Source organism: Leiobunum rupestre, chromosome 2 (assembly GCF_980474605.1).
Source record: "Leiobunum rupestre chromosome 2, qqLeiRupe1.1.hap1, whole genome shotgun sequence".
Taxonomy (NCBI): domain Eukaryota; kingdom Metazoa; phylum Arthropoda; class Arachnida; order Opiliones; family Sclerosomatidae; genus Leiobunum; species Leiobunum rupestre.
In genome coordinates this window covers 17,944,926-17,972,169 of record NC_143385.1, presented here as the reverse complement: position 1 = coordinate 17,972,169, position 27,244 = coordinate 17,944,926, and the positions used below count along the sequence as shown (strand labels likewise).

Sequence of the window (27,244 nt, the reverse complement as noted above, 5' to 3'; positions counted from 1 at the left end):
TTTCCCCCCTGTCACGAGAGGGGGAATCGTAAGCTTTTGTTAATATAAATTGCAAGGTATATTGGGCAAAATGTCTTTCGGGAAGCATTTGAGCGCCATCAAACGGTAGAAACCTTTAAAAATAGGTCACGTGGTTAAAAAAAAATTCTTTAAAAGTTTACCGTTAAACAGCGACTTCCAGGTTCATTAAATAAATCTTTAAAGAAAATCATACGTAAAATCTTCTGGTTAAGTTACGTTTTTTAATATTTTTACTTTTTTAATAGAAAAAAAGATTTGTTAAACTTAATTTAACGATTATTATTGTGATAGGGATGTTGAGTCTCTTGACTAGAAAATTGTAAAAATATTAAAGACTAGAACACGTTTTTAAAATAGGCTTTGTGAAGCAGCCCCTTCTGTTTTCACCAAGTTCAACCCCGATCGCGGAAGCGCGTTATAGAAGTTGGCAGTGCTTTGACGAATTTCCGGGAACATTTTAACCAGTTAGCTAAGACCCAAACAATTTATGCTACAATAAAAATAATCTCAACATCGTCATTCTCCCCAAGTTCAAATAAATACATCTTGGTTTAACCACATCCAACTTTATTCACGCGCTGTTCGCGCTACAGCGGCCAACCGAATCGCCTTATTTTCATGAACAAGGATTTTCCCGCTAGGTAAATTTTGGCGCTCCAACCTCACAGATATTTTATATTGGCTTCAATGCAAAACGGGTGTTATGAACGCGTCTTATACGCTTAATTTAAAATATCACAACTTTTGCAATTAAATGGTAATAATACATGTTAATTTATTAATATTTACAAGTTTTGACCAAGGTAATTGCGTAAAAATTACAATAATACCATTTTAATATGAATAAGATTGGTCTGTATATAAAAATACAATTCTAAACAAAATATAACCCTAGGGGCGCTCAACTCATACAGATAACTTTGGCTCGTAGGTTAACATAGAAACTTCAACGAATGGGTTGGCCGCTGGCACGTGATAAAAGTTGGCCGTGGTTTAACTTAACTCTGAAACAGGTGATGTTAAAATATGTGCCGTACGGAATTGGCGGAGAGGACAAAGATGGCGCCACCGTGGTAATAAACCCGTCAGGTAATTTGGACGTCAGAGGGTCAGCGCACTGCGCCCAGAAATCGGATTACTTGAAATATTACATCTACGTTCTCGAATATTTGCAACGCTTTCTCATTCAGCAATCCCACAAGGTAACCACAATTCCACGATAAAATATTAATTTTACTTTCGATTTACAAGTACATTCAAGGGAAAATCCACTAAAAAAATTCGCGAACTAAACCAATAAATAAAAATATACACTGATATATTTAGAAAAATACATATCTGTGTATTTTTAGAAATACATAAATCCATATTCCCATAGAACAATTCACAAAAATCCAAAAGCCAAAAGCCAAAATCCGCTAACCATCCAAAAAATACGTAAATACTCGTGAAAAATCCATAATTTCAACGAAAAAACCAAATCTATTATCTTTTCTTTTATTTAATTTAAATCGACAAAATTTGCAAATCCACCCTTTCAATTTTATATTTCCTAAATTTGATGTTGTTCCCAACAAATTAATATAATAAAATATCTTTGTTTTCTGTAACCAGCACAAGAAACTAATCACTACTCAAATTTTAATATTCGACATGGAAAACTTCCGATTGCAAGATTTTGTTTGGAAACCAGGTAAATAGTTTTAAAAATAGTATATATTATATATTATATTTTATATATTTTTATACATATTACATATTATTATATTTTATCCAGAATGTTACGGAGAAGTATGTCAAAAATTCTGTAAAAATTGTCTAATGTACATGAGTCCTAAAGTACTTCGTTTCAGAAATATGGGCTTCCAAAAATTAAAATGTCAAAAATGTTAAATCAATTTTTTAGGAGATGGTTGGTAGTTGTATCTTTTGTTTTGATAATCAAAATCATTCGCGATGACCAAATTTTCTTTTTAACTTTAATTGGAACAGTATCAATACTTTAAAATAGCGCAATAATTAACTTTTCCCGCTTGTTATATTTTTTGTTTTCACTGATAAAAACAACTGATCATTTTATGAAACCATTTGGTTCAGGGAAGGAAAAGGTTCGTCAGTTTTTAGGCCTATTGCCCGAGTATGTTTTTAATTACTTTAAATTTGTTTAGGGTTTAGCTTTTTTGGCTACACTTTTCATTATGGACTTTTCTACCTTTTCACGTGTTTTCCCATTCTAGGCTTAAAATAAACACACCAACAAAAACATTTAATACTTTTATTCCTCCATGACGTCCTTGAAAAACTTAAATGTTTTTCGAATCGTGTGCCCGGCGCCTCGGCCACAAACACAACCGCCCACAAAGTTCCGTCGCAAGGGGTAAAAAATGTACCGACCAGCATTCGGGAGTAGCATTAATTAATAGATGTAGTTCACGGCATGCTAAGCATGTCCATGGAACTAACTACGCTTAGGAGCCCTTCGCTTGAGCTAGAGGTCGGCGGAACGAATAAATTAACCGGCAAAATTTCGATTAACCATAAAATGTTTGGTTAACTGTTTTTATGAACATTTTATACGAATAAACAACGATTTAACATGTAAAAATAATCAGTTTTTTCGTACATTTTTTGGATAATTTGCGGTTATGAATAAAAATAAATAATTGGATAATTTCTTATTCAAACGCCGATCTCTAGCTTGAGTCCTTACCCGTATAAACGGGCTGCCTAATAATAATATTATTATATTATATAATATTCCAATTATCTATTTCAGTTTCACTATGCCTAACCTTGCTCTGTTATAATTTATATACACCTGGCCTTGTTTATACCAAAAAATTGGCAATTTCGATTATCATTTCCATTATATTTTTTCCCGCGCCTCCTGGAGAATAGCCAATGACAATTCGGTCTATCTGTATCTCTCTCTCTCTCTTTTTCTCGGAGAGAACGCCAATTATGCTGACAAGGAGACTACCCGAGGTGTTACACACCGATTTTGTTCAAACTCGAGGGATTGGTAAACCTTCATGTAACTTGAAAAATCCTAAAGGGATTTTATTCAATGGGCAACGGTTTTGCCACAGGAACGAAAAATATTTTTGACAACATAAAATAACATGGAATTTTGACCGATTTCCCTGTGAAAAAAAATTTAAAAATTGATCAAAATGTGACCAATTTTGATTTTTTTCGTCAATTTTTATCAATTTTTTTATAATTTTGGTATTTGAATTTTTTTTTTCAATTTTGTAAAATGTTTCACAGGGGGGACCCTTGGAATCGGTCAAAATCCCATGTTATTTTCAAAGGGAAAATTTCCATTTTATGTTGCCCATTGAATAAAATCCCTTTAGGATTTTTCAAGTTACATGAAGGTCTACTAATCCCCCGAGTTTGAACAAAATTGGTGTGTAACACCTCGGGTGGTCTCCTTGTGAGTCCTCATTAGCTCTTCTCGGTCAAATTGAACAGTTACATTTAGAGCATCATAAAAATCGATTATTTAAGGGTGTATATGAATAAATTCATGATAATACTGGAAACGTGATTGGCGGGTAATGTTGAAAAGAGCTAATGTTAAAGAAAATCGAGCGAAAACAAGTGTATGCGAAGAGCGACTCACCAATTGGCCGAGAAGAGCTATTGACCACTCGGTTTCACTGTGGCTCTCTCTTCGGGGTTACAGCCTAACAGATTCGTCATTGGCTATTATCTGGCCAATTGAATAGCGGCATTTAAAGCGTCATAAATATCAATAACATAGAACTGCCTCTACGAGTAAATTCATGCAAATATCGTTATGAATGTGTATAAGTTATTACTTTTTTATGATACATTTAAAGTGCTTCTATAACTTTTTAAATTATGTAACTTTGTTTCTATTTTCGATAGCGTTCGATTGGTTTACCGATCAGCTGAAGGTTTTCGAGGCGTATTACCCAGAACTCTTGAAAAAAGCTTTCATTATAAACGGTAATGTCATAGATTTAGATTTTTTTCAAAACACGGAATTCAGTAACATGAAGCCACGAACCGGCCAAAGCAAAAAGATCCTAAATTTCTGGAATTTCGACTCTTAAGCAGACGCTTTGTGATTTATCGCCTGCTTAGCAGACGCTTTGAGGTTTAACGCCTGCTTAGCAGACGCTTTGAGATTTATCGTCTGCTTGCAGGAACTTGGTGGTTTATCGTCTGCTTGCAGGAACGAAAGTCCAGCAGTTTCTGAACTTCTCGAGTTGGCCGCTACGTGGCTCTATGTACAACTAAAAGGCTAGGTATTATCGAATTAGTTTGAAGGCTCGAAGACCTATCGGTACGAGCTATTAGTAAGTTTTTTAATTTCTTCAAATTTGTTTAGGGTTTAGCTTTAATATCCCTTTTCATTATGGACTTATTTACTTATTCGCCTATTTTATCATCCTTTACAATGCAGTCCATAGGTGGTTCCTTTTAACTTAACATGAAGGCGATAAATACGAACAAAAACAAGTTTGTCTCAAATAATAAAATTAAAATTGTCCAATTAAAAATAAGCGTTATTTTTCTTACGTAAGTGCAGTTTTTCATTAGCCGTGGTTACTCCGTAATAAAGCTGGAGGTGTATATTAAGATCGTTATCTACATCTTTATTTACATCTAAAGACGAGTAAAAACTCTCGTAGAGTTGTCAGTCCATCTCAATGAGCTATGAATTACATATTAATTTTATATTCATATATGTAAAATTTCTTGACCGTGGTTTGTTATAAAATAGTTAAAATCTTTTTATTTTAATTATTATGATTATATCCAGAACAGTCGCGACGTGTTCCTATTTTACAAATTTAGAAACTGCGGGAAAAATTTTAAGCAATCGTGTAATCAACTAACATTTCTCTACAAGTGTAAAAATACTAAAACTACCCCAACTACCATCCACGTAAAAACCAAGCTCACTTCACCAAAATTTAAAAAGTGCCAACAACTTATTTTCCAACTTCATCTCACAACGGAATACCAAAGGCTAAGAGATAGATTTCCAGACCGCGGACTTTCTTATTTAGAAAAACAAACTAAAAACTTAGATGAAAAAAGATAATTTAAAAAACAAGACTTATAGTGAAAAATCAGTTTGTAGAGTTGAGATAAGCCGGAACGCGGTAATAAATATCTCTGAAATACAACTATCTGAAAAAGAGATAGTTGTACTATCAAAAGGTTTTATATTTTACACCAGCTCAAAAAAAACTTAGATTTGATTGATGTATGCGCCAAAACAGAAAACCAACTTAAAGCAAGTGGCGGCTCTATCTTTGCAACCTGTGTTATGAAAGGCCACTGTTATTAGAGAAAAATAGACTATACTGGAGAGCGGGGTGCCATCTATTGATGGCAAAGGAAGCTAAAATTAAAAATAGCCAAATGATAAACGTCGTCAGAGAGCCATTGTAGAGCTGTGGCGGACTGGGTCTAATATTATTGGTTTCCAGGAGACAAAGGGCCCCAGCCTTAACAACTATAAAGCTATCATGTTTAAGGGGGCCCACTTCATGAACGGTCCATGGGGCCCACTTGCCATCGGGCAGGTTCACTCTATCGCCAGTCCGCCACTGTTGTAGAGTATTATAGTTAGACAGCTTACACTCTGTTTAATGGAGTTTAACCTAAATTATATATTTCCCGTGTAAAAATATTGTTTATAATTGCTGTAATTTATGTTATTGACCAATTTACAAACGATCATATCAACGCGAAGGGTATAAGGAACGCCTTTTTGATTTCGACAGAAAAACAAAATATAAATATAAATTTAAAAAGTATAATCAGAAACATTACAATCAATTTTAATAAAATAATAATAATAATAGTAATCAGCTAGGCTAATTAAAAACCGACTCAAAATAAATAAAAATAATGAAACCGACATCGTTTAAATATTGACGTGTCACGTGTGAATGCAAAATATCTTATATGGGTCAAACAAAAAGAAAATTGAAAGTTTGATAAGAAGAACAGTAAAAGCGCATCATGAAGGGTGATAAATATTATGATATTGCAAACCACATATGGACGACTAGGACAAAATTTTAACTTTGATAATGGAGATATTGTTTTTAAAGAACAACATTATTTTAAAGGGGGTTTTAAAGAAACGTTTGCTATTAAGGAGGTATTTAACTTTATATAAAGGTGAAATTTTCAATAAAAACTGGGGTCAATTAAAAAGTAAAATCAAACGAGGATGTTTTAAAAAAAATTATGTATAGAGAAAAGTTAAGAGAGATTTTAACACATTATTGATTTTTATTTAATCCGTTTCTATGTGTATAACAGAACGTCAAGGGGTCTCCAACCCGAAAGCTAGTGAAACCATTTTTAAAATGAAAATATTTTAATAAACTAAAATTTTAATAATACATCCTTCTATACAAAAGGTTAAAAAACATCAAACTATTTACAATGGATAAAAAAAAACATCCCCGGCTAAATAAGCGACGCATGTGGGTATTTTATCGGATATAATAAATTCTGACTCGTAAAAACTTCAACAAGTGTAGACGTAATTTTAATGTATATAATGTACACTCTACAAGTTTTCCGTACACAATTTAGAAAAGTTGCTTAATTTTTCCTAAATATTCTTGGTGCTCGTGAACGACAAATATCATAGAGGAATTATAGGGCTGGAGCCGAGTTCTAAACACATTTTAACGCGCCACCGTTATGCCAGTAGTAGTGTGGGGGTTGACATAAAAGGGGGTAGAAACCCAGTGTTTTTTCGGCGTATTTGGTATTTAGCGTCCCCTTTCCGCTATGTTTTAAACTCGTATGGCGGGGAATTCTACGTAACTGTCAACTGACAAACCCTTCCGTATTCTCAATTGAAAATGGGCTCGTCCTCCAAATTTTTGCTTTCAAAACTGGTATCATCCGTAAATCCGCTATAGTTTTAGTTTTATTTTCTTCAGTCGGAAAACTCGACACAATTTCAGAAATGTAGCAAAGGCCACAAAAAATATTTGTCGTCTACTGCTACTAGTGTTCCTTCCGAGCAATTATTTAGTGGGGCAATGGGCAAGCATAATTTTTGATCCCCTTCGCAACCGACTTAGAGGAGAAACAGCAGAAAAGCCAGTGGCGTAAATAACACCCCGGCAGACTCTGCAATGCGAGGTGGGGGGCTTCCATCGAAGGGCCCCCAAATTGAGTATGGGACTGTGTACAGTCCAACCGCGAGAAGCCTCGTCTAGTTTTTTCTCTTGTCAGCTCAAGTTAATGTTTTACTTGCTTCAAATATTTCTTTATGTTTCAACAGGCGCCCCCAAAACTTTCTAAATAAAACCACAATAACCATCTCATAAATATCCAAACAACGTACATAATGAAAGTAACATACAGAAGTTTCAAAAGTATCGAGACACGTGTTTTATAGCAGATCATTAAACCTTGCAAATTAATAACTAAGTTGTGTTTCTGAATTTAAAGTTTTTAAGGTAAGGCTAATTCATTTGCATAATATAATCGCTGGCCTGGGTAGTTTTGGTCTAGAAAATCTAAAATTTCAACTTATGAATTTGCTTACATTTCACAAATGACAATGCTAATTGAACGAAATAATATGGACTCCATTTAGAACGATACACTCAACCGAAATCAAAACGAGTCATATAAATCCCGTCTTTATATATTTCAATGAAATGAGGCAAACAGTAACACATGCATTCGGTGAAGCTACACTCCTTTAAAAATTAAAAACCATTCTCATTTTATTATTGTGGATTTGTGTATCTTAAATTCATAAACGACTCTAAAGACTAAAATACACTTCGTATGATAACTGTTGTTACTGTTAATGCCTTAATGACATTCGTGACTGATTACTCACTTTACATTGGGGGCTAAGCTCCTAGACCCCCGTTTCGTTTCTCTTTGCCCCCTCCAACTTCTAAAACGTTCCTACGCCCCTGAAATGAGGAGGGGAAGGGAAGGCAATGTCTCCCCAAAACTTGAAAGTACATCATTCCCCCCCCCCCTCCATCTTGAAACGATGAAACCGTGGGAATTTTCAAACAGAAGATTTCATTTTTACCCTACTTTATTGAATAAACAAAAACATGAGTTCCCTACGAGATAATAGTAGCTATGATTTTTTATTATTATTTTACATTAAGTCATCTAGATCGTGATTCTGGTCGAACTTGGGCGTCTGAACTCCAGACTTCCGAGATCTACCAGAACCTTTGCTTTTGATGCTCCAGACGCTGATTGCCGTCATTTATCTTAATCGTTTTACTTAGGGCTTAAAGCCAATTTTAAGCGCTTTATATATTTAACATGCAAGTACGCAATAAATCTAATTGTAGAAGGCGATACACGTTAGCCCTAACTCTAGATGGCGATAATCGCGACTCGGCCTTGATGATTATAAGGGACCCCAAAACAGTTTCGCGGGAGGACCCCGAACCCATAGCTACGCCACTGAGAAAGCTACTATTTTTAAAATATAATTTATCAAAAACAAATTTTATATTCTAAATAAATAAATGTGGTGGATTTTATTTCTCTTTAACTTCATTTGAATTGCTTGTATTTAACTTTAATTAATACTAAACACACTGGAACCGATCGGTTCTAAATTTTAAGAACCCGATCCGTAACCGTAACCGATAAAGCCAAACTTTAGGAACCGGAACCGGATCCGGAACCGAGATAGTCCAAAAAAGTGGAACCGTTGCATCCCTAATAATTACCATTTATGTACAATAGTTTATTTCGATTACAATGATGTGACAGAAAGCTTAAAAAATTTGATAACAATGATGCGGTAAAAAGCTTGTAAAAATAATTTATCCAAGATACAAGCAGGCCAGCGAAATATTTCTTAAACCCACATCTCTACCACGGCCAACTTCGATCACGCGCTGTTCGCGCTACATCGGCCAACACTTTCGTCGAGTTCAGCGCCACGCTCGGTTTTTATATTTTCTTCAATGTAAAAACTATTCTAAAAATAATAGACGGCTAGGGGCGCTCACGTCATACACATCTTTTGCTCATAGGTTAACACAGAAACGTCAACGAATGAGATGGCCGCTGTAGCGCGAGAGATCGAAGTTGGCCGTGTCTCTACCCAGCAAACACAAAATCGTCCTTTGATTGACGTCACACTCGGATCTTTCCTTCGTCCGAAGGACGCCCCAAATCCGCGGTTGACAGTGTTGGTGTCTAAGGCTCTAGTCGGCGCCATATCGTGGGATTCTCAAAAAAAAACCGCGGTTGACGTCGGTCGGACGTTAACAGACGCCCAAATCATGGACATTTTATAACAACCTTTGGGTTAACCATATTGTCAAAATAGTCAACTAAATAGGTACTGAAAGTTCCAGTACACAATTCTAAAGCATCAATTATTTGTAATAAAATCAGAAACGACTCAACATCTTTGATTTCGGGAAGGGCTTGTTTCACAAAATTATTTTCAGCCCTGCTCTTCCCATAAATCCGTAGAACTGCACTTTGTTTTCCATCTTCTATTTCAAATGACTTTCTAACGTAGCCTCCTTCTAAATTAATTTGCGAAAAAGTGTCAGCATTAGATAAATATAAATAATAATGAAATAGTGCGAGAGTTAAATTAAGTTACGAAGTTATTTAATAAATGAGAACTATTCTAATATTTAAGGATTAGTTAATATAAAAACCAAACACATATGGCTGGTCAGGCCACAAACTACACATATTTAAATAACAATCCAAGTTTGTTAACAAAAGTTCTAGTCAGGTATAAATATAATTGTTAAATAGTTACAACGGTTTCCATCTGGAAAAGCACTCGGTCCGATATCGTCCGGCAACTACACAAAGGGCATTTTGCCCATCCCAACAGGGCGCGCACAAATCACATCTTGTCCGTATCACCGTGAACTCAATTCTTGTCCAAAGTCTCGCGCGCGAAAAGGTTTTAACCCTGTCGGGCACAATGGGTCACCACGTGACCATTTAGCGCGCGAAAGTGTCCGCTCTCTATTTTTCTATTGCAACACTGGTAGCAACTCGATGGAAAGTTTTAGCAGCGTCACTGGTAATACCCTTTATATTGACCATTGTTAGAAGCAAACGAAGTATTTTTAAATATTGGGGAGCGAACATAAAGAATATGTACAAAATACGTTACAGTGTGCTATTCTGGCATGGGCTCTTCCAAATTTGCAATGGTAGTACCATCAGGTATTTCAGAAACTGATACATTATCATTCTGATACTGTAATTATAATTTTAAATTTTAAAAATCTTATGTTAATCATTAATTCGCGTAATATAAAAAATGGTTAACTGACCCACCATTAACTGAAGAGATTCCAACGTTTCTGTAAAAGGTATAGGACATCAGGATGGTCATTTGTTGGACCTTGACCATTTACAAAATGTTCCGAACACACATAATGAGTATATTGTTCGGAGGCGTAGCCAGGATTTTGTTTCGGGGGGGCACACCATTGAAAAAAAAGTAAAAATATAAAAATATTTGTACGTACGACCATACGTTTCGGGGGGGCATGTGCCCCCTGTGCCCCCCCCCTGGCTACGCCACTGATATTGTTCTATTTTTGATATACTTAAATCATCATATCGTCCGCACGCGGAAATCCAGCGTTTACATTTTCCTATATCTTTTTTAGGCCGAGGAAAGGGAATGAAAACTATGTTTTTTCCACAAGGCTTAACGGTTTTATCAGTATTACAACCACGACCAACTTTGATCACGCGCTGTTCGCGCTACAGCGGCCAACACATTCGTCGAAATTCCGCGAGCAAGGATTTTCCCCCTATAAACTGTACTATAATGTAGGAGGCCACGCTCGGTTTTTATATTGGCTTCAATGTAAAAGCTATTCTAAAAATAATAATCCGCTAGGGGCGCTGACGTCATACACATCTTTTGCTCATAGGTTAACACAGAAACGTCAACGAATGAGATAGCCGCTGTAGCGCGAGATATCAAAGTTGGCCGTGATTACAACTTAGCGAGTACTTGCATTGCTTTCTAACCATTTTAAGACAATTTCGAGGCGATCTAAATAATAATAAATGGCGTTTTACGCTAATTACACTTTTAAGACTTTAAATACATTCAATAAACATTATTAATCTGCTACACCGGCCGACACGAAGCATCCATTTTATTTTTAACGGAAACGCATTTGCTTGTAACCTGAATGTTCTCCAAATTGCAACCCCCCTCACTCAATGGTAAAGATAGCTCGGTTATACAGTGGAAGGCAGCCGTTAACCTGTCCCCTTATAAAATGTCCATGCCCAAATGTCCGGTTTGTCTAGAGCCTATGAACATCCCTAGGACGATCCTAGGAATGTCAGCTGGATGATTAATAGTTCATCTATAGGATATCCGTGTGTGAGGCTACGGCCAACTTCGATAGCAGCGCATGATCGAAGCTGGCCGTGGTGAGGCCAAAGACGTCCCTGGGATTAATTTTGCGCCAGCAAGGACGTCTCAGCAGGGTTCGTACAGAACCTTGATATCCTGGATAAGTCAGGGATCTGTAAAATGGAGGTATAATGTCAGGGATTTAAATAAATTCGTAGAAAGTCGGGGATAGGTCAGGGATTTTAGTTAGTCAACCGAACCCAGCATAAACAAAGAACTTTTAACTAAAATAATTAAAAAATGTCCAAAAATATAAACAAAAAGGTCATGGATATTGTCAAAAATTGGTCAGGGATAACCTGGAAAAGTCAGGGATTTTATATCAGAAATTTTTGTACGAACCCTGCACAGGGACGTTAATTACTATTTAATATTACTGAAAAATAATTTATTCACAGTTAATTTCAAATTTTCAGTGAAACTTTATGTAATAATTTAAAATATGAAATACATACAATTGTGAATTACAAAAAATATTGCAAACCATACATATTTTCTGCAATTTTAATTTTGAAAGCTATATATATTAATTTATTAATGCATTTCAATAAATTATCGCTTTATAAATTTGAGCTTTAAGTGAACCCTTGACTGAGAGTGAAAAATAATAAAATGTAATGGGCCAAAGTGAACTTTGAAAACAGTGATCGTTCCGCTACTTTTCAAAGAGACCACCCCCAAACTTACTTTTGGAGTTACAATTTGGCTAAATAAACTACTGCTTTATGAATTAGGGCTTTGAGTGAACCCTTGAATGATATTGAGCAATAATACACCCTAAAAGCAAAATAACAAAACGTTGTTGGCCAAAATGAGCTTGGAAAACAGTGAACTCTCCGTTACTTTCAAAGAGACCACCCCAAAACTTACTTTTGGAGTTACAATTTCACTAAATAAACTACTGCTTTATAAATTAGGGCTTTAAGGGAACCCTTGAATGAGAGTGAAAAATTATACACCCTAGAAGCAAAATAATAAAAAGTTATTGGCCAAATTGGACCATGCAGGGACGTCCTAGTGACGATTTGTGTTTACTGGGTACTGATCAAGTGATTATCTTTCCCATAGCCCATGAGAGATGTCATACTATTTTTTATCTTTGAGGCACCAATTTCCAAATTTTATTAAACGGTAAAGCCCTTAATAGTTGACAATAGTTAACAATCATTAAAATACTTAATAATAATAATTGATACTATATAATTAATTTACTGGGAATTTTTACCTCTCCGAGGGGACAAAGTCCCCTAGGAGGGGTAATACAACGACCGTGTCTGTCTGTGGGTCTGTGGGTCTGTCAGGCCTGCGAACGCGTTCGCATTTTCGGTGCAAAGTGTAATCACTGCGTACGCAGTTTCTCGAGATCTCTGCAGTTTCTCGAAGGGTTGGCAAAACCACAGTGTGACGGTGAGAGTTAACGGAATCATTTGCGGTTTGGTTTGGAATGTGTGTTTTCGCTCACCGTCGTGACGGTTCGGTGTATTAAGTTTTTGTAATGTTTATGCGTAGGTTGTGAGTGTTGAGTTTGTTGTGTTTGTGTTCTGATGGTTGTGCATGTTGAGTCTATTGTGTTTGTATGGGCGTTTTCTCTCCAACTTCTTCCTAATGACTTTGGGACGGACCGAGTGCTGAGTGTAATGCTACCTCTCAACGTCCAATGGCAGGGTTTCCACTAGTTGTACACGTTATTCGTCTTAGTATCAATTTGCGATCGCATCGGGCGGGACTTGAACCCGGGACCTCCTGCTTGACAGGCGGACGTTCTACCACAGAACCACCGACACTTGTTACGCTTTATTGAAAATTAGACCTTCAGCTTTATCGGAAGCGTATTTAATAGAGTACGAAATTTTGGTTTAATTGAAATAGAATTGAAATTGAAATTATTGCATCGAAGAAATTCTAATTTAGCGTTTCTCTATTGATTAAAAACAAATGCGCCACCCAGGTTTCGAATCCAGGCCATTCGGCTTGGCAGTCGAGCGCTCTACCACAGAACCACCGATAGCTGCTTAGGTTCACTGAAATTAAGACACGCATCGTTAGCATAATAGGTAATAAAGTCTTTTTTTATTAATGAATTTATGAAGGCCTAATCTGGTTTTTTTACGAATGAAATTTTAAAGGTTAAATCTTGTTTTAGCGCAGTCAGCCGAGATTAGAGGGTTAAAGGGTAGACCCTGTGGGTGGTCCACTTTGTTAGTTTTTTTGTTATTTATTTACGGGTATTCTTAAAGACCTATTTATAGTTGTGTGTATTCAAAGGAGATAATTTAACGTTAATTGCTTTAAGAGCTGGCGGTTAGTCAAGTGGCTCTCGGTGCTTTGTTGATGGTAAGGTTTTTGCTTCTTGTAAATATATTTGGTGTGGATATTTGGATATCTACGATTTCTAACGCAGTCAATGATTTCCTGGGTGTGCGAGTCATTATATGATATTGGAAATTGGACGGCATTGGTCTTTTTCATGCGGTATGTGTCACAACGTCAACTGGAAGTCTACGAGCGTTGAAATAAAATGAGCGTTAAAGATGCGGCAAGTATTTCGTAAGCGAGAAAAATACAAATACCATCTGTAGATATTTCTTTCATTAAAATTTGCTTAGTATTATATTCAACTGATAAACATGTACTGTAAAAAGGGTTAAATTCAATTGTGCATTGTTTTAGTAAGTCTAACTCGCTGTTGTAACTACTTAATTTATAATATTCTGAATAAATTAAACTCGATTGTTTCGTCTCAATTATTTAAATTAAAATTAAAATTTTATACCAGGCAGGGTTTGAACCGAGAAAACGTTTTTCGTAAATAACTCTGAATTGCGGAGATATCTTTGGGGATCGTGTCGAGAAATTAATACCACTAGGGGCCATTCTTCCGAGGAGAGGTATATTTTGGCTTGCCAACTTGTTTATACTGCAGCTCTTAATCGTGTTACATTCAAGCTTGCGTAGGCATAAATTTTTAGAAAGGAAATACATTAATTAAAAAAGATTATGGTTATTTTAATAAACAATGTACACATTATTAAAAGCAGCTCAACCAAATTAACCTATAACTTTAATAAAAATGTTTAGTAAAACAGTTAGTTCTGTGATAGCTTACATTAAATATGAGAAACTAATCGACCCAGAATACGTACAGGGGTGCAAAGGCTTAAGTTTTTAAATGTTGATTAATGATTACAATTAATTTAAACAAGATTATGGTTATTTTATTTTTTAAATAATTATTTATGCATAATTAAATGCACCACAACCAAATTTATTTACAAATTATACGTTTATTAACACTGAAAAGATTTAAAACTTTTAAGGCGGCACCGACTAAAACTTTTATTTTCAAACTCCAGATTGGGGAGCGGGAAAGCCATTGTCACAGTCGGTATATAGCCAGTTGTCATTTTTAATCATTCTACGGGAATTTTTCTACATATCATTGTTAAAACAAAAATTAAAACAAGTTGGCAAGCCAAAATACACCTCTCCTCGGAAGAATTGTCCCTAGTGGTATTAATTTCTCGAGGTAAACCTTAACTCTAAATTGCGGAGATATATCTTTATTTGTTAAAAATGTTATCCCAGTTCTATCCCGCCCGGTATAAAATGTTTATTATAATTAAAATAATTGAGACGAAACGACTAATTTTAATTTATTCAGAATATCATAAGTTAAGTACTTACAACAGTGAGTTAGACGTACTATAACAATGCACAATTGAATTAAACCCTTTTTACAGTACAAGTTTATCAGTTGAATATAATACGAAGCAAATTTTAATGAAAGAAATATCTACAGAGGGTATTATAACGACCGTTCGCTTTTTGGTTTATAATTTTAACGGAATCGGGCCGATTTTAATTAAACGATAGTATATCGAAATTTTGTTAAAAGAATATTCCCTAATATATTAAACTTATTATTTACCATGGTGAATATTAGTAGAAATTATGTTTAATTCAGAGAAAACGGCATGGTATTAGAAGATAAAACATATTTTATACAAGACGTTTCGAGCCGAGGCTCTTCTTCAGTCGTTCGTTAGTTTTAATAAAATATGTTTTATCTTCTAATACCATGCCGTTTTCTCTGAATTAAACATAATTTCTACTAATATTCCCTAAGGCCGCACGATAAATTTACGAGAATAATTTCCCGTCGCCGTTATATCGAAAATTTATTTGATTCGGGATTGCCAGAACTGTAATGTTGTGGGCGAGTGATTAGAAAATAAAATAACAACCAGAATTATGCAAAATTATAAATGTTTATTTTTATTCAGAACAGTCTATGGAACGTTCTAGATTTAACTTTCATCAATAGCCCAACAATATATATCTCGTCTACGTAATTGTACAGAACTGGTACTCAAGTGTCTAAAACTAGATTTTTCTTGGTTCATCGTGATTGAACAATAAACCAAAACACACTTACACTTAAGTAAATATCATAAATAATACTGAGTAATTTTAACTAAATTCAAACTACCTAACTATAAACTGTCTTAATTAACAGCTGAGAGCTGTTCGCCACTAATTACTTCCAATCTACTTAATTAGCCTCACAGGTTGAGTTGATAATTTCAAGGGTATAATTAGGTTATTCCAATTCAAAAAATAATAACAATCAATTTTATCTTACAGCTGACTTGAGTTAGTTCACAATTACTTTAACACTTTCAGTCTTAAACACGCACTGTTCATACACTTAAGTCCATTCACTCACGTTCCAAACGCGAAACACAATTTAACTCTGTTCTTGACCACCGAAGACCGAACATACTAATTTTTTGACCCGTCGAGATTTGACTAAAGTTCGAAAAATTGAAGAGATTATATTTTTTACCCGGTTTGATTGATAGTTCTCCCCACGGCGGCGCTATATTATTACTTTGATATAGTTTCCGCGGGAGTTTTGAATAATTATCCTTTTTCTAAGCGTTATTAAAAGGTAACATTGAACTACTTTTTGTATTTTAACGACATTTTGTTAAGAATTAAACAAAAATTTAAAACAAAACTAAAAACCGTACCAAAGAATAAACAAACAAAGTTCAATAAACAATATATACAGATATTGTATTAATCCGTTTAGTAAATAAACCCGCCTTATTATAATGGTTCCTTTACTTTAATATTTTCCCTAAGGAAGTCAATGGCTCGGCGGTGAACTATCCGCATTGTTACAATGCGATACGAGTTCAATTCCTGATCACGATCAAATTTTACATTAAAATACTAAAATATTTAATTAAATATAAGATTAATATAATCTTTAAATATTTAATTAAATATAAGATTAATATAATCTATAAATATTTAATTAAATATAAGATTAATATAATCTATAAATATTTAATTAAATATAAGATTAATATAATCTATAAATATTTAATTAAATATAAGATTAATATAATCTCTAAATATTTAATTATATATAAGATTAATATAATCTATAAATATTTAATTAAATATAACATTAATATAATCTATAAATATTTAATTAAATATAAGATTAATATAATCTATAAATATTTAATTAAATATAAGATTAATATAATCTATAAATATTTAATTAAATATAAGATTAATATAATCTATAAATATTTAATTAAATATAAGATTAATATAATCTATAAATATTTAATTAAATATAAGATTAATATAATCTATAAATATTTAATTAAATATAAGATTAATATAATCTCTAAATATTTAATTAAATATAAGATTAATATAATCTATAAATATTTAATTAAATATAACATTAATATAATCTATAAATATTTAATTAAATATAAGATTAATATAATTAACAAATATTTAAAATGATGTAGAATAAATTATACTACCTAACGTTATAACTTTGTAAAGGACATTCGCCAAAGCTGTTTTTTAGAAAAACACCGTAATTTAGCAAGCGTTGGTGGCTGAGGGGTTAGAGTAAATCTCTTGCAGACCCGGGTTCGATTCCCGGCCGGCGCCAACGAATTGCCAATTGATACTAAGACGAGTACCGTGTACAATTGGTGGAAACCCTCAGACCCTGCCATTGGACGTTGAGAGGTTGAATAGCACTCGGTCCGTCCCAAACTCATTAATAAGACGTTGGAGAGAAAACGCCCATACAAACACAACAGACTCAACATCCACAACCATCATTACACAAACACAACATTCACAACCTATGCATAAACATTGCAATAAAGAAATATCCAATCAAGCTGAATTAAAACTGTCGCGACGGTGCACGTTGACGAAAAAAAGACAATCCAAACCCAACCGCAAATCAATCCGTTAACGCTCACCGTCACACGGTGGTTTTGCCAACCTTTCGACTTCGTTCCCTAATTCCAAGCAATTGCGAACGCGGATTTCGAGATAATGCGTAGCAATGATTACACTTTGCTACACAAATGCGTACGCGTTCGCAGGACACAGACACCCTGACAGACAGACAGACAGACAGACACACAGACACGGTGATTGTAAAACCCCTCCTAGGTTACATAGTACCCTCGGAGAGGTAAAAATGAAAGATTTCCAAAATTCGAGGCACGAGCGAAACGTTTAGATCAGTCTTTCTGAGTACGAGGTCTCTTGTCTAGTATCCTGCACAAAAAGTCCATTGATATGGCAGGGTAGTAATAGGACCAAGTTAGCTCCACCCACTTTTATTGCTTCGCTATATACTACCAAATAACCATATAGTAATAATTGGTCTAACCCCTGCCTGCCCATTTCATCCCTGTTGGTCCGCCCTCACAACTTGGAGGAGAGAAGGTTTTCTCTCCTCCGGGGGGAAATGGTAGCCCTCGTCTGAAATAGCGGCAAAAGATCTGTAAGAGGGAAAAGCCCCGAAGAGGAGACTACGATATTGCATTCAATTTTACATTTCTCCCCGAAAATAAGGCATTTCAAATAAGAAAGCAAAACGTGAAATCGGTAAAACTATGGGTAGCTTACAGGGCAGCGTAGAGCGGGCCCGGGACCGGGAAAACAATTTCGGGCCTCAAAAAAAGACTTTATAAGTATTAATAACTGTACTTTTAAGGTTAGAAACCGTACCGGATTTTACGACTTTTCCCGCGAACTGGTTGGCGAAATATTTTGCTATATTGTTCGATATTTTTAGAAACTGAGTGTCGGGGACGTTTGAAACCTGTAAATCCCAATTTAGAAAAAAATTAATTCGTGATTTATGGTGGCTACTGGGCCTTTTGACTTCCCCGGGCATGGGAAACAACTTGGTCCTCGTGGTACAAGGACATTTGATTCGTTTGAGTGTAAACGCTTCCACATCGGTGTTAAAAATACGATTAATTTGTGTACGTAATTAAAAAACTCATTATTTATGTTATTTTCTGAAAATAAATGAATGTAGTAAAATTTAAATGTAAACTAAAATCTAGGAATGTAAAAATAATCCCCGGAAGAAATATATTTTCAAATTCACTTGATTCTCCTAAGAGCAGGGTGATTTTGGGCCCATTTTGCGCCTAACCAAATATTACAATGTTTCGTTTGCACCCCCTTGAGTTGTAAAAATGGGCCTTCTAAAAATTTGGTGGCCTGGGTTATCAGTTTCAGTCGCTTACCTTTTTCAATATCCACCCTCTCAAAACTATTTTTTTAGTTCAAACTTTATTCCATAAATTACAATTTCTACAAAATTCGCAATTCATTTATTTTAACTATAAACATTAAGCTATCTCGATGTCTACTGTGGGACAGTAACTGTTAACTTAATTATTTCAATAGTTCGTTGAAAACCGATTTGGACTGGCCGCTCTGAGTGGTTTGCGCCATGGTCTCGGCGGCCGATCAAAAAAATAGAAAATAATGAACACGCAGTAAAAAAAACTGTTAAATATAAAATATTAGATATATCTCTAAATTATTTGGAGAAATAAAATAGTGGCCATCTTATAGTAGCAAACAAATTTAACTAGGAATTGGCTTAATGATAAAACTAAATGTATGGCTTATTAAATATATCCAGAATATAATTTACGCATTTCACGCGTTGCAACAGTTCCTTCAATTTTTGTAAATCGAAGGCCTACTGCTTGTACGATTTTCGTAAATCCCTACAATCATATTGCGTAATTCATCGCGTATGTAACATCCTTTGTATAATATAGCATCTCCACACATAAGGTTTCGACGAATGCTTGTTTTAAAACCCATTACGACAGTAACTAGCGTTAAAATAAAAGTATCAAAAATATCTAGGAAATATCTGATGTAAACCAAATTGATTAAAATTGGTTAATGTGAACCCTTAATATTTTAGATGTCTTAGGACCGGACGTGTATTGCTTAGTGAGTTTTTGTAGACAATATTTATCGTATTAAATGTTAATTCCAATATACAGAAAATTATAAGGAATGAAATTGTTTAAATATTATATTAGTATTTTTGATACAATAAATAATAGTGGTTATTGGTAATTAGGTATAAATAAAAAAATTAAAAAATAATAAAATGTCTGCTGAATAGCGACTGCCATGCAATAATTGGTGAAGAATTTCACTATAAATTACACTGGACTGCTCACATATAGGGCACTCTGATTGTTTATTAGTTTTACTGATATCGGCAGATTTCCGAGGATAGCCAGAGTTCCTACACAGTACTGATGAGCCCCAAACGGACGAAACCGGTCTACGGTTGGAATCTCTGGCTGAAATTTTGACTTTTGATATTCAGTTAATTGTATCGGTAAAGAAAATCACCGTATTAATTTATCCGTATAGATAAATGCGTTTTGTCATGAATAATTGAGTCGAAAATTATAAGATTAACTATGGATTACCCATTATGATATTTCATTTATTACCATGGTATTCGAGATATAGTATATTTTAATATTAAAAAAAAGCCGAGTTAAATTTCAACGACTAAAATATCTATTCTTGAGCTTATTACTTTTATCCATCGATAAAAATAATAGAAAATTTTATCAGTTAAAATATAATTATTTAAATAAATATTAAAACAATTTCACACGGTTAGTTTAAGCTAGCCGTAAACAATCGTTGATTTCAAGTTCAAAATTTCGCGCCATTAGGATTCCGAGTTACTCGCAACGCATACGCTAAAAACAAGATATAGTCACTGCTCAAATAGCAAAACTACTCCACGCAAGGCCATAGTATTAATGCGTACCATATACGAAAGTAACAGTAAAGTATAGCTGTCGTCGACTTGACATGTAGCGCCGACCTACAAACGGAAAACTGAACTAAAATACAAAAATAGAAAAATACCAGGTGACAATATTCCTTTAAAGAGAGACAGTTTAAACAGTAGCGGTATACGAAAAGTGTTAAAAGTAATTACGCAAAAAAGAACAGTACTTTAAGTTTAAAGGCTAATGCCACGACAATTGAGGAGTAATAAAATTAAAATATACATTAAAAAGTCATCAATTTTTCTCGGTTGTATGCTACTGGACCGAATCCCGTTTGACCGAATCCCATTGAACCGAAAAGTATTTTCGTTTATAGCCCAACATGGCGGGATTCAGTTGAATGGGAAATTTAAATCTGGTTCGTTTTCACTTCGGGTAGGTTAGTTCAGGTTGGGTTGGGTTGGGTTAGGTTAGGTTAGGTTAGGTTAGGTTAGGTTGGGTTAGGTTAGATATGGTAGGCAACTATTTCACGTCGGGTCTTATCAAGGTTATTTTCCAAAATTAAACCCGGAAAATATCAAATTTCAAGGGGAAAAGGTCTAAAAATACACGTCGGTACGAAATAATAAATATTTAAGACATAGTTTAGTCCAAATTAGATATACTATCGTCACGTAACCTACGATATATAAATATGTATCACTAACGGTATATTGAATGAAAACCGCGCAAAACGCGGTTTTCGGTCGATTGGAATTCGGTTGAATGGTACATTCGGACGAATGGGATTTCGGTCCAATGGTCTACAATCATTTTTCTCCTATCTTTCTTTCCATGAAATTTTTTTTTTATCTCATAAAGACTCTTCACAAAATGCCTCACGGGCAGCTTTCCTTCTTGCAGCTCTCTTTTTTTTCGTTGCGGAACAATTTCCATTTGTGACTTTAACCATAAGTGTTTTCATAAGTTTTAAGTCTTTTAGTGCTTTGAAAATATTGATTTACAGTTGAATTTTCTCCAGCGCCACAAGCTGCTCGTTGTTTACTGAGGTAATTTTCCATTAGGTCCTGTTTAAGCTTAGATAAATGGCGCTCCTTTTTTAATTAGAAATTTGACGATTGTAATTGTGGAATGAACTCAATAAATATATTAATAGTATGATTTTTTGTAAAAAGAATGCGATTAGCTAATCATTAACAAACAAGTTATTCGTAGACCTTCAATCGTTTCCCTACTAAGTAATAAGTATCATTTTGAACTTGTCAGTATCTTCATCCAACTGGTTCATTTTATCCAACTGCTCTATTTCTTCCTCCCACTCATCCAAATAGCCCAGAAATTCCTCCTCGAGCCCCTAATTTTAAGCACTTTGTTATTATATTTCGCGTTTTAAAAGAAGTATATAATATAGCTCCAAGAAATAAGTATTCATCCTTATATCATATCTAGATATGTTTCTATCTCTGTCGGAAAGGGGTAGAACTATCAGCTCCGCCCCTCTTACACTAGACGGATATACTGTATTTACAACCTCTTCTAGTGAGTTTCCCCTAGCTTTTAATTGGCTAAACAATTTGACGTAGTAGCGGCTTAGCTTCGCAAGCCCGGCCTTCTACCGGATCGGGATAGCACCATACAGGTAAGGTACCGTTCTATATTCATGGGTAAAATTAATAAATTTATGCTTATATGCTATATACCAAAAGTGATGTAATTACCAAAAGTGTGTCATCCGGACCTATTTCTTAATGAATGATACGAGCAAAATACAAGTAGGGAGGGGAGAAGGGAAAGTATGTCTTGGGGAGGGAAGGGAGTTAAAACGAAGAAATAACGCCTCTAATGTGAGAAACGGAAGAAATATGTGGCATTGGTCAAAGCTTGTGTATTTTTTATTTTTAGTCGTTCTGTGGACACGCTATCACCTATGATATAATACCAGAGACTAAAAAAGAGGCAGAAAGGGTGACAATAAATAGTCTATGTGGTCGATAACGAGTCGATCATTCAATAAACCTTTTGCATACGAAAGTACAGGGAGTATCACACTTTTGGTAATTATGTCACTTTTGATATACTGCTTGTGTAACTTTTTCTGCTACATAGATGATAACCTCTCCTCTAAGAGATATATTATATACTTATGAAGTTCTGATGTTACTTTAAAACGCCAATCATCTAGGCTTGTGTAAGGGGCCAGAGCTGGTTTTCTTTTGTGAGCACAGTTTGTAAAATTTGATACATTCAACTTATCAAAAAAAGTGTCAAACAATTTGATGAATTTAATAGTTTCAGACGCCTCATCACCAACAAGTACTTTCATGGCATTAGCCACAGTATTGCTTAGTACTTGAGTTGCAAGTTTAACCTTCATACAAGTAAATGCATTTGGGTAGACATGATTGTACGTCAGTTTTGAAGCAAGCCTTAACGCTGAGGAGGAATCTTTTTCAAACGTGTCAACAACATGTTTACAAAGAATGGATTTTCTATTTTTAGTAAACAAACGAATTGTTCTATGGACACCGTCCTTATGTTTTTTCTTCTTTTCACTGTTGGCAAACGCATTTTTTGCAGTTTCAATATTGTGGCAAACATCCCATATGAAAAAGATTGGTTTTCGGTTATTATAGGGGTTATCACATTTGTAGCCAACTTTACTGTTGTTTTTCTTCTCGTCAACTTCAGTGCACATCTTGATAAATTTCTGGTTAGAGGATGCCTTGTCAAAACCACTGACAAAATTTTAAACCCAGTCATTGGCAGTTAAGTTACCACAAGGGATATAGGCATATGCGTATTTAAAGTTGGTGGTGTTTCCTCTAGCCATAATTTGTAATATATGGGAAGCTAAGGGTACTTTTGAGCTTATTTCTCCAGTATTCCCTTTAATTCTGTTTTCAGCTTCAGTTCCTTATTCTGAAAAGTGTTTAAGTTTGTTGTACCAATTAATTCACCAGTGTTACTTCTGAAAACCAGATCTTGTTGGATTTGAATCTCATCAATTATTAGGCTGAAATATTTTTGGTGATCCTATGTTAATTTTACTTTTCATTTCTGAGAGTGTTGAGTCACTAAAGCCACGTTTAGTAGTGAGGATGACAGAATAGTTGAAGAGAGTCCTTTGTGATGGAAGGGTAAAAGCTTGTCTCGTGCTTTCGTAAGTAGTTGGGGCTTTGGCTTTGATGGCAAGGCACCATTGTATAATTGCAGGGTGGTATTTTTGGGACGAGACTTTTTGGACATAATTAATTTTAGCTGCTCACGTAACAACAGCTTCTGAAATATGGACTTACTCGCAAATGGATTTTTAACAGTACCACCGCCAGGATTTTTTCCCAAGTAGGCACCGATAAATTTAGAGGCCCCCCTCTACGAAATAATTTCAATCAATAATTTCACGTTTTTTTCTTTTAACTAACTCTAGGTTTTGAAAGAGTTCACCGTGTTTCTTATTGCCAAATTATTTGAAGCTAAAATTAAATTAATTTTTCACTTGTCCCCCAGTTTAACCAACATTTAGATATCCAATATCCCCAATTCCAATAATTCCTTATTTTAAATATTTAAGTCGTTTTACTCAATGAATGACACTCTGCGATTAGAGCTCTTCCCAAATTCATCAACCACTAACATCGGATGTTCTTTTAAATGATTCGATAAATCTCGATTAATGGATAATGTGGCCAGGTTGGAAAGTCTATCCTCTCGCATTGTTGTCCGTAGACGCGTTTCAATTCTATTCAAGAAACTGAAACTCCTTTCAGAAATAGTATTGGCCACGGGAATACACAGAACATCTTTATAGTGCTTAACTAACAATTGTAAGTCGGAAAAGCCACCTTCCATCGTCATTAGATAGTGATAACAGTCTGTTACGCTTTTAAATTTTTTCGATTTTATTAAATTTCTGGCTATTTTAATTTGACCTTTCAAGGAATCTAGGTCGAAATTAAAGCGAGTGTATGTTTGGCAGTGGGCTAGGGCGTCATTTTCTACAAGAAAGTTTTCCGAGTCGGGGTCAGACGCAGTTATTCCTTTAATTAGGCTATTATTTTTTTTAAATCAGTTTTTCATTTCTGATATAAATTTATCGATTATTTGGTAGTAAGTTGATCTCAACTGTTCATTTAAGGTCTTTGCTTCAGTGTCTCGGTTTCCTGTTGTACACGTTACCACACTCTGCTTTAGTCTTTGATTAGGGATTATTTTTCGTTTTCTTAAAGCTAAAGGTGCAGTGTTGCGATCGGGAACCGTGATAAAAACGGATTCTGCTAACTTAGAAGCTTCGTCCCAAATTAAGTCGAATTTTTCGGGGTTCCTTACTTCCTCTAAGGTAGTGGCGTCGGTAGGGTGTTTTAGGCGGCGCTTGAGCCACCTGAAAAATTTCTTAAGCGCCACCTAAAAATTCCAAAAGTGCTTCCTAAAATTCAGAATTTTTCCAATTCACTTGGCGAAAAGTTTCTTCAAACTTAAAAATTGGCATCAAAATTTCAATTTTCCAAGTCGGTCTCAATGTTTCAACTTTACAAACCTTTTTGGAAGCCCCCCCTCCCCCATATCACTCAATGAGACGCCCCTGACCAGTGCTTATGGCTTAAGCGCCACCAGTTTAGAAATCCTGGTGACGCCACTGCTCTAAGGTAGTTATGGTAGCTTTGCAAATAGAGATAGCTTCAGTTAGAACGACTCTCGAACTTTGTAAATATTCCGACAAGGAGTTGGTAATACCTAATATTTCATCTAAAGCCGTAATCAAAATCAAGTTAGTGAAGTTTTGTAATTGCTATATGTACCCTCGACACTCTGCAGCTTCTTCGGGCTTACCATTTTCTACCAAGTTCTCCAATGCTAATAGAACATAATCAAATCTGCATCTGAAGTAATGAAGACCTTATTTTGCTCCATCACCTAGTGTCGCAGCTTCAGGCCCGTACACAGCCGCCAAAACTCGGGGGCGCTCAAATTCTTTTTGGGGGTGCCAATACCTTGAGTAATTTTTATCTCCCCACCTATGAAATTAGTAAATATACTAATCCGGTTGTAGCCCTAAAATATCCGTCGAAACATCTTTGATCAGCTGGTTCAATATTTCTACAATTGAAAAGTTTTTCTGGTGCAGTGAGACGCGCGAAAGCAATTTTCATGAACTTTAGCAAAATGGTTTCAAATATTTACTGATACTAGCTCTCTAGTAAAAGTAATTTTCCTTTTTGGTTAATATACAAATATTTTAGATCATATCTTTCGTTAATTGAGCACTCGATTTTTTTTGGGTCAGTCAGATTGGGGATGCTCAAGTACTCATTTGGGGGCGCTGAGCATCCCCTGGCGCCCCCCCCCCCCCCGTGTACGGGCCTGCGCAGCTTTGCGGCATTTTAAGAACTATTTCTCTTTTTGAGAATTATCAAAACATTAACTCCTAATAACTGAATTGCTTTGGAAATTAGAGATCGCTTGAACTAGTCCGAGTAATTCCCTAACCGCGACTATATTGGAGCAGCATTCAACCAAAACTAAATTTAAACGATGGGCATAGCAATGGACGTACGGACAATTTCCACCTACTGCCTTCTCTATTTGAACCCTCACCCCTTTTACGTGCCCACTCATTACACTGGCCCCGTCATAAGTCTGAGCAACGCAATTTTCAATTTTCAGTCCATTCTCCGTCAAAGTGTAATTATAGCTTTCAGAGTCGAACTTATGCAAATTTGTGTGTGCTAAAAATCGCTCTACTACGCCAATTTCCTTTCTAGTATACCTAATGCAAACACTCAGCTGTTCTACTCCCGCATTATCTCTAGTCTCATCGGCAATTACGGAAAAGAAACCACCTGACTCATTAACCTCCTTTACCATCATTCGCCTAACAAAATTTCCACTAAGGTTAATCAGCTCATTTTGGACAGTGCTATGTATGTATTTAGCATTATATGGCATACTTTCGCACTTGGCTTTTAAGTCGGGACAATTTCTCTTTAATAAATCTAAAATTTCTACGAAATTGCCCCTGTTCCCATTTTCATCGTCCGACCTATGCCCCCGAAGAGCGAGATCTTGTTGAGAGCACAGTACTATTATCTGCACGTTGAGCAGCTAAGACATCTCTATTTCTAGCAACGTCTGTTTTATGATGCTGATCAACCTGACATACTTTGAGCCTCGAGATTTCGATTCCAAATAGTCTGAATATTTTTTATAAGACTGTTGGTGTAAAGATTTAGTCGAAGTAAAGTGTTCTTCGAACTTTTTGGCCATATTTTTCCAGTCCGAAAACCCCATAATAAATCCCGTATTTCTGCCACCTAAAAAATGCCGACAACAAAAACAATAAACTTTATCTTTTGCTACAGAATATTCGAGCATTTGGTATTTTGTGTACCAAGAAGAATTGAAGCCTCGGTTTTTACCACCCATTAGGGTTTTGGGAAAAGACGCGAGGTTAGGTTGAACAGGCAGACAATCCTTATCTAAACTAATAGCTAAAGCAATTAATCGTCTTACGTTTGAATTGTCTCTCTTTGCAATCGAGGCTCTATTAGAGGATTCAACCAAAATTTCCGATAACTCAGAATTTAGAACTACCTCCTTAGCCGGACTGACATCGACATTGTGTAAAACGTCAACAACATTTTTTTTACTGTTTTCAGTC

The 27,244-nt window shown here is 35.1% G+C and overlaps 1 protein-coding gene across 2 annotated transcripts in view; it reads left to right on the top strand.

Moving 5' to 3' along the window:
* The window catches only part of LOC149956265 (SEC14-like protein 2), a 43,128-nt gene that overhangs the window by 9,768 nt on the left and 6,116 nt on the right, over window positions 1–27,244 (top strand). For both annotated transcript variants that reach the window (XM_090164684.1, XM_090164683.1), the window contains 3 exons: window positions 1,035–1,223; window positions 1,636–1,714; window positions 3,919–3,999. In XM_090164684.1, the coding sequence (XP_090020810.1) occupies window positions 1,035–1,223; window positions 1,636–1,714; window positions 3,919–3,999 (349 nt within the window). The remainder of the gene's footprint in view (window positions 1–1,034; window positions 1,224–1,635; window positions 1,715–3,918; window positions 4,000–27,244) is intronic.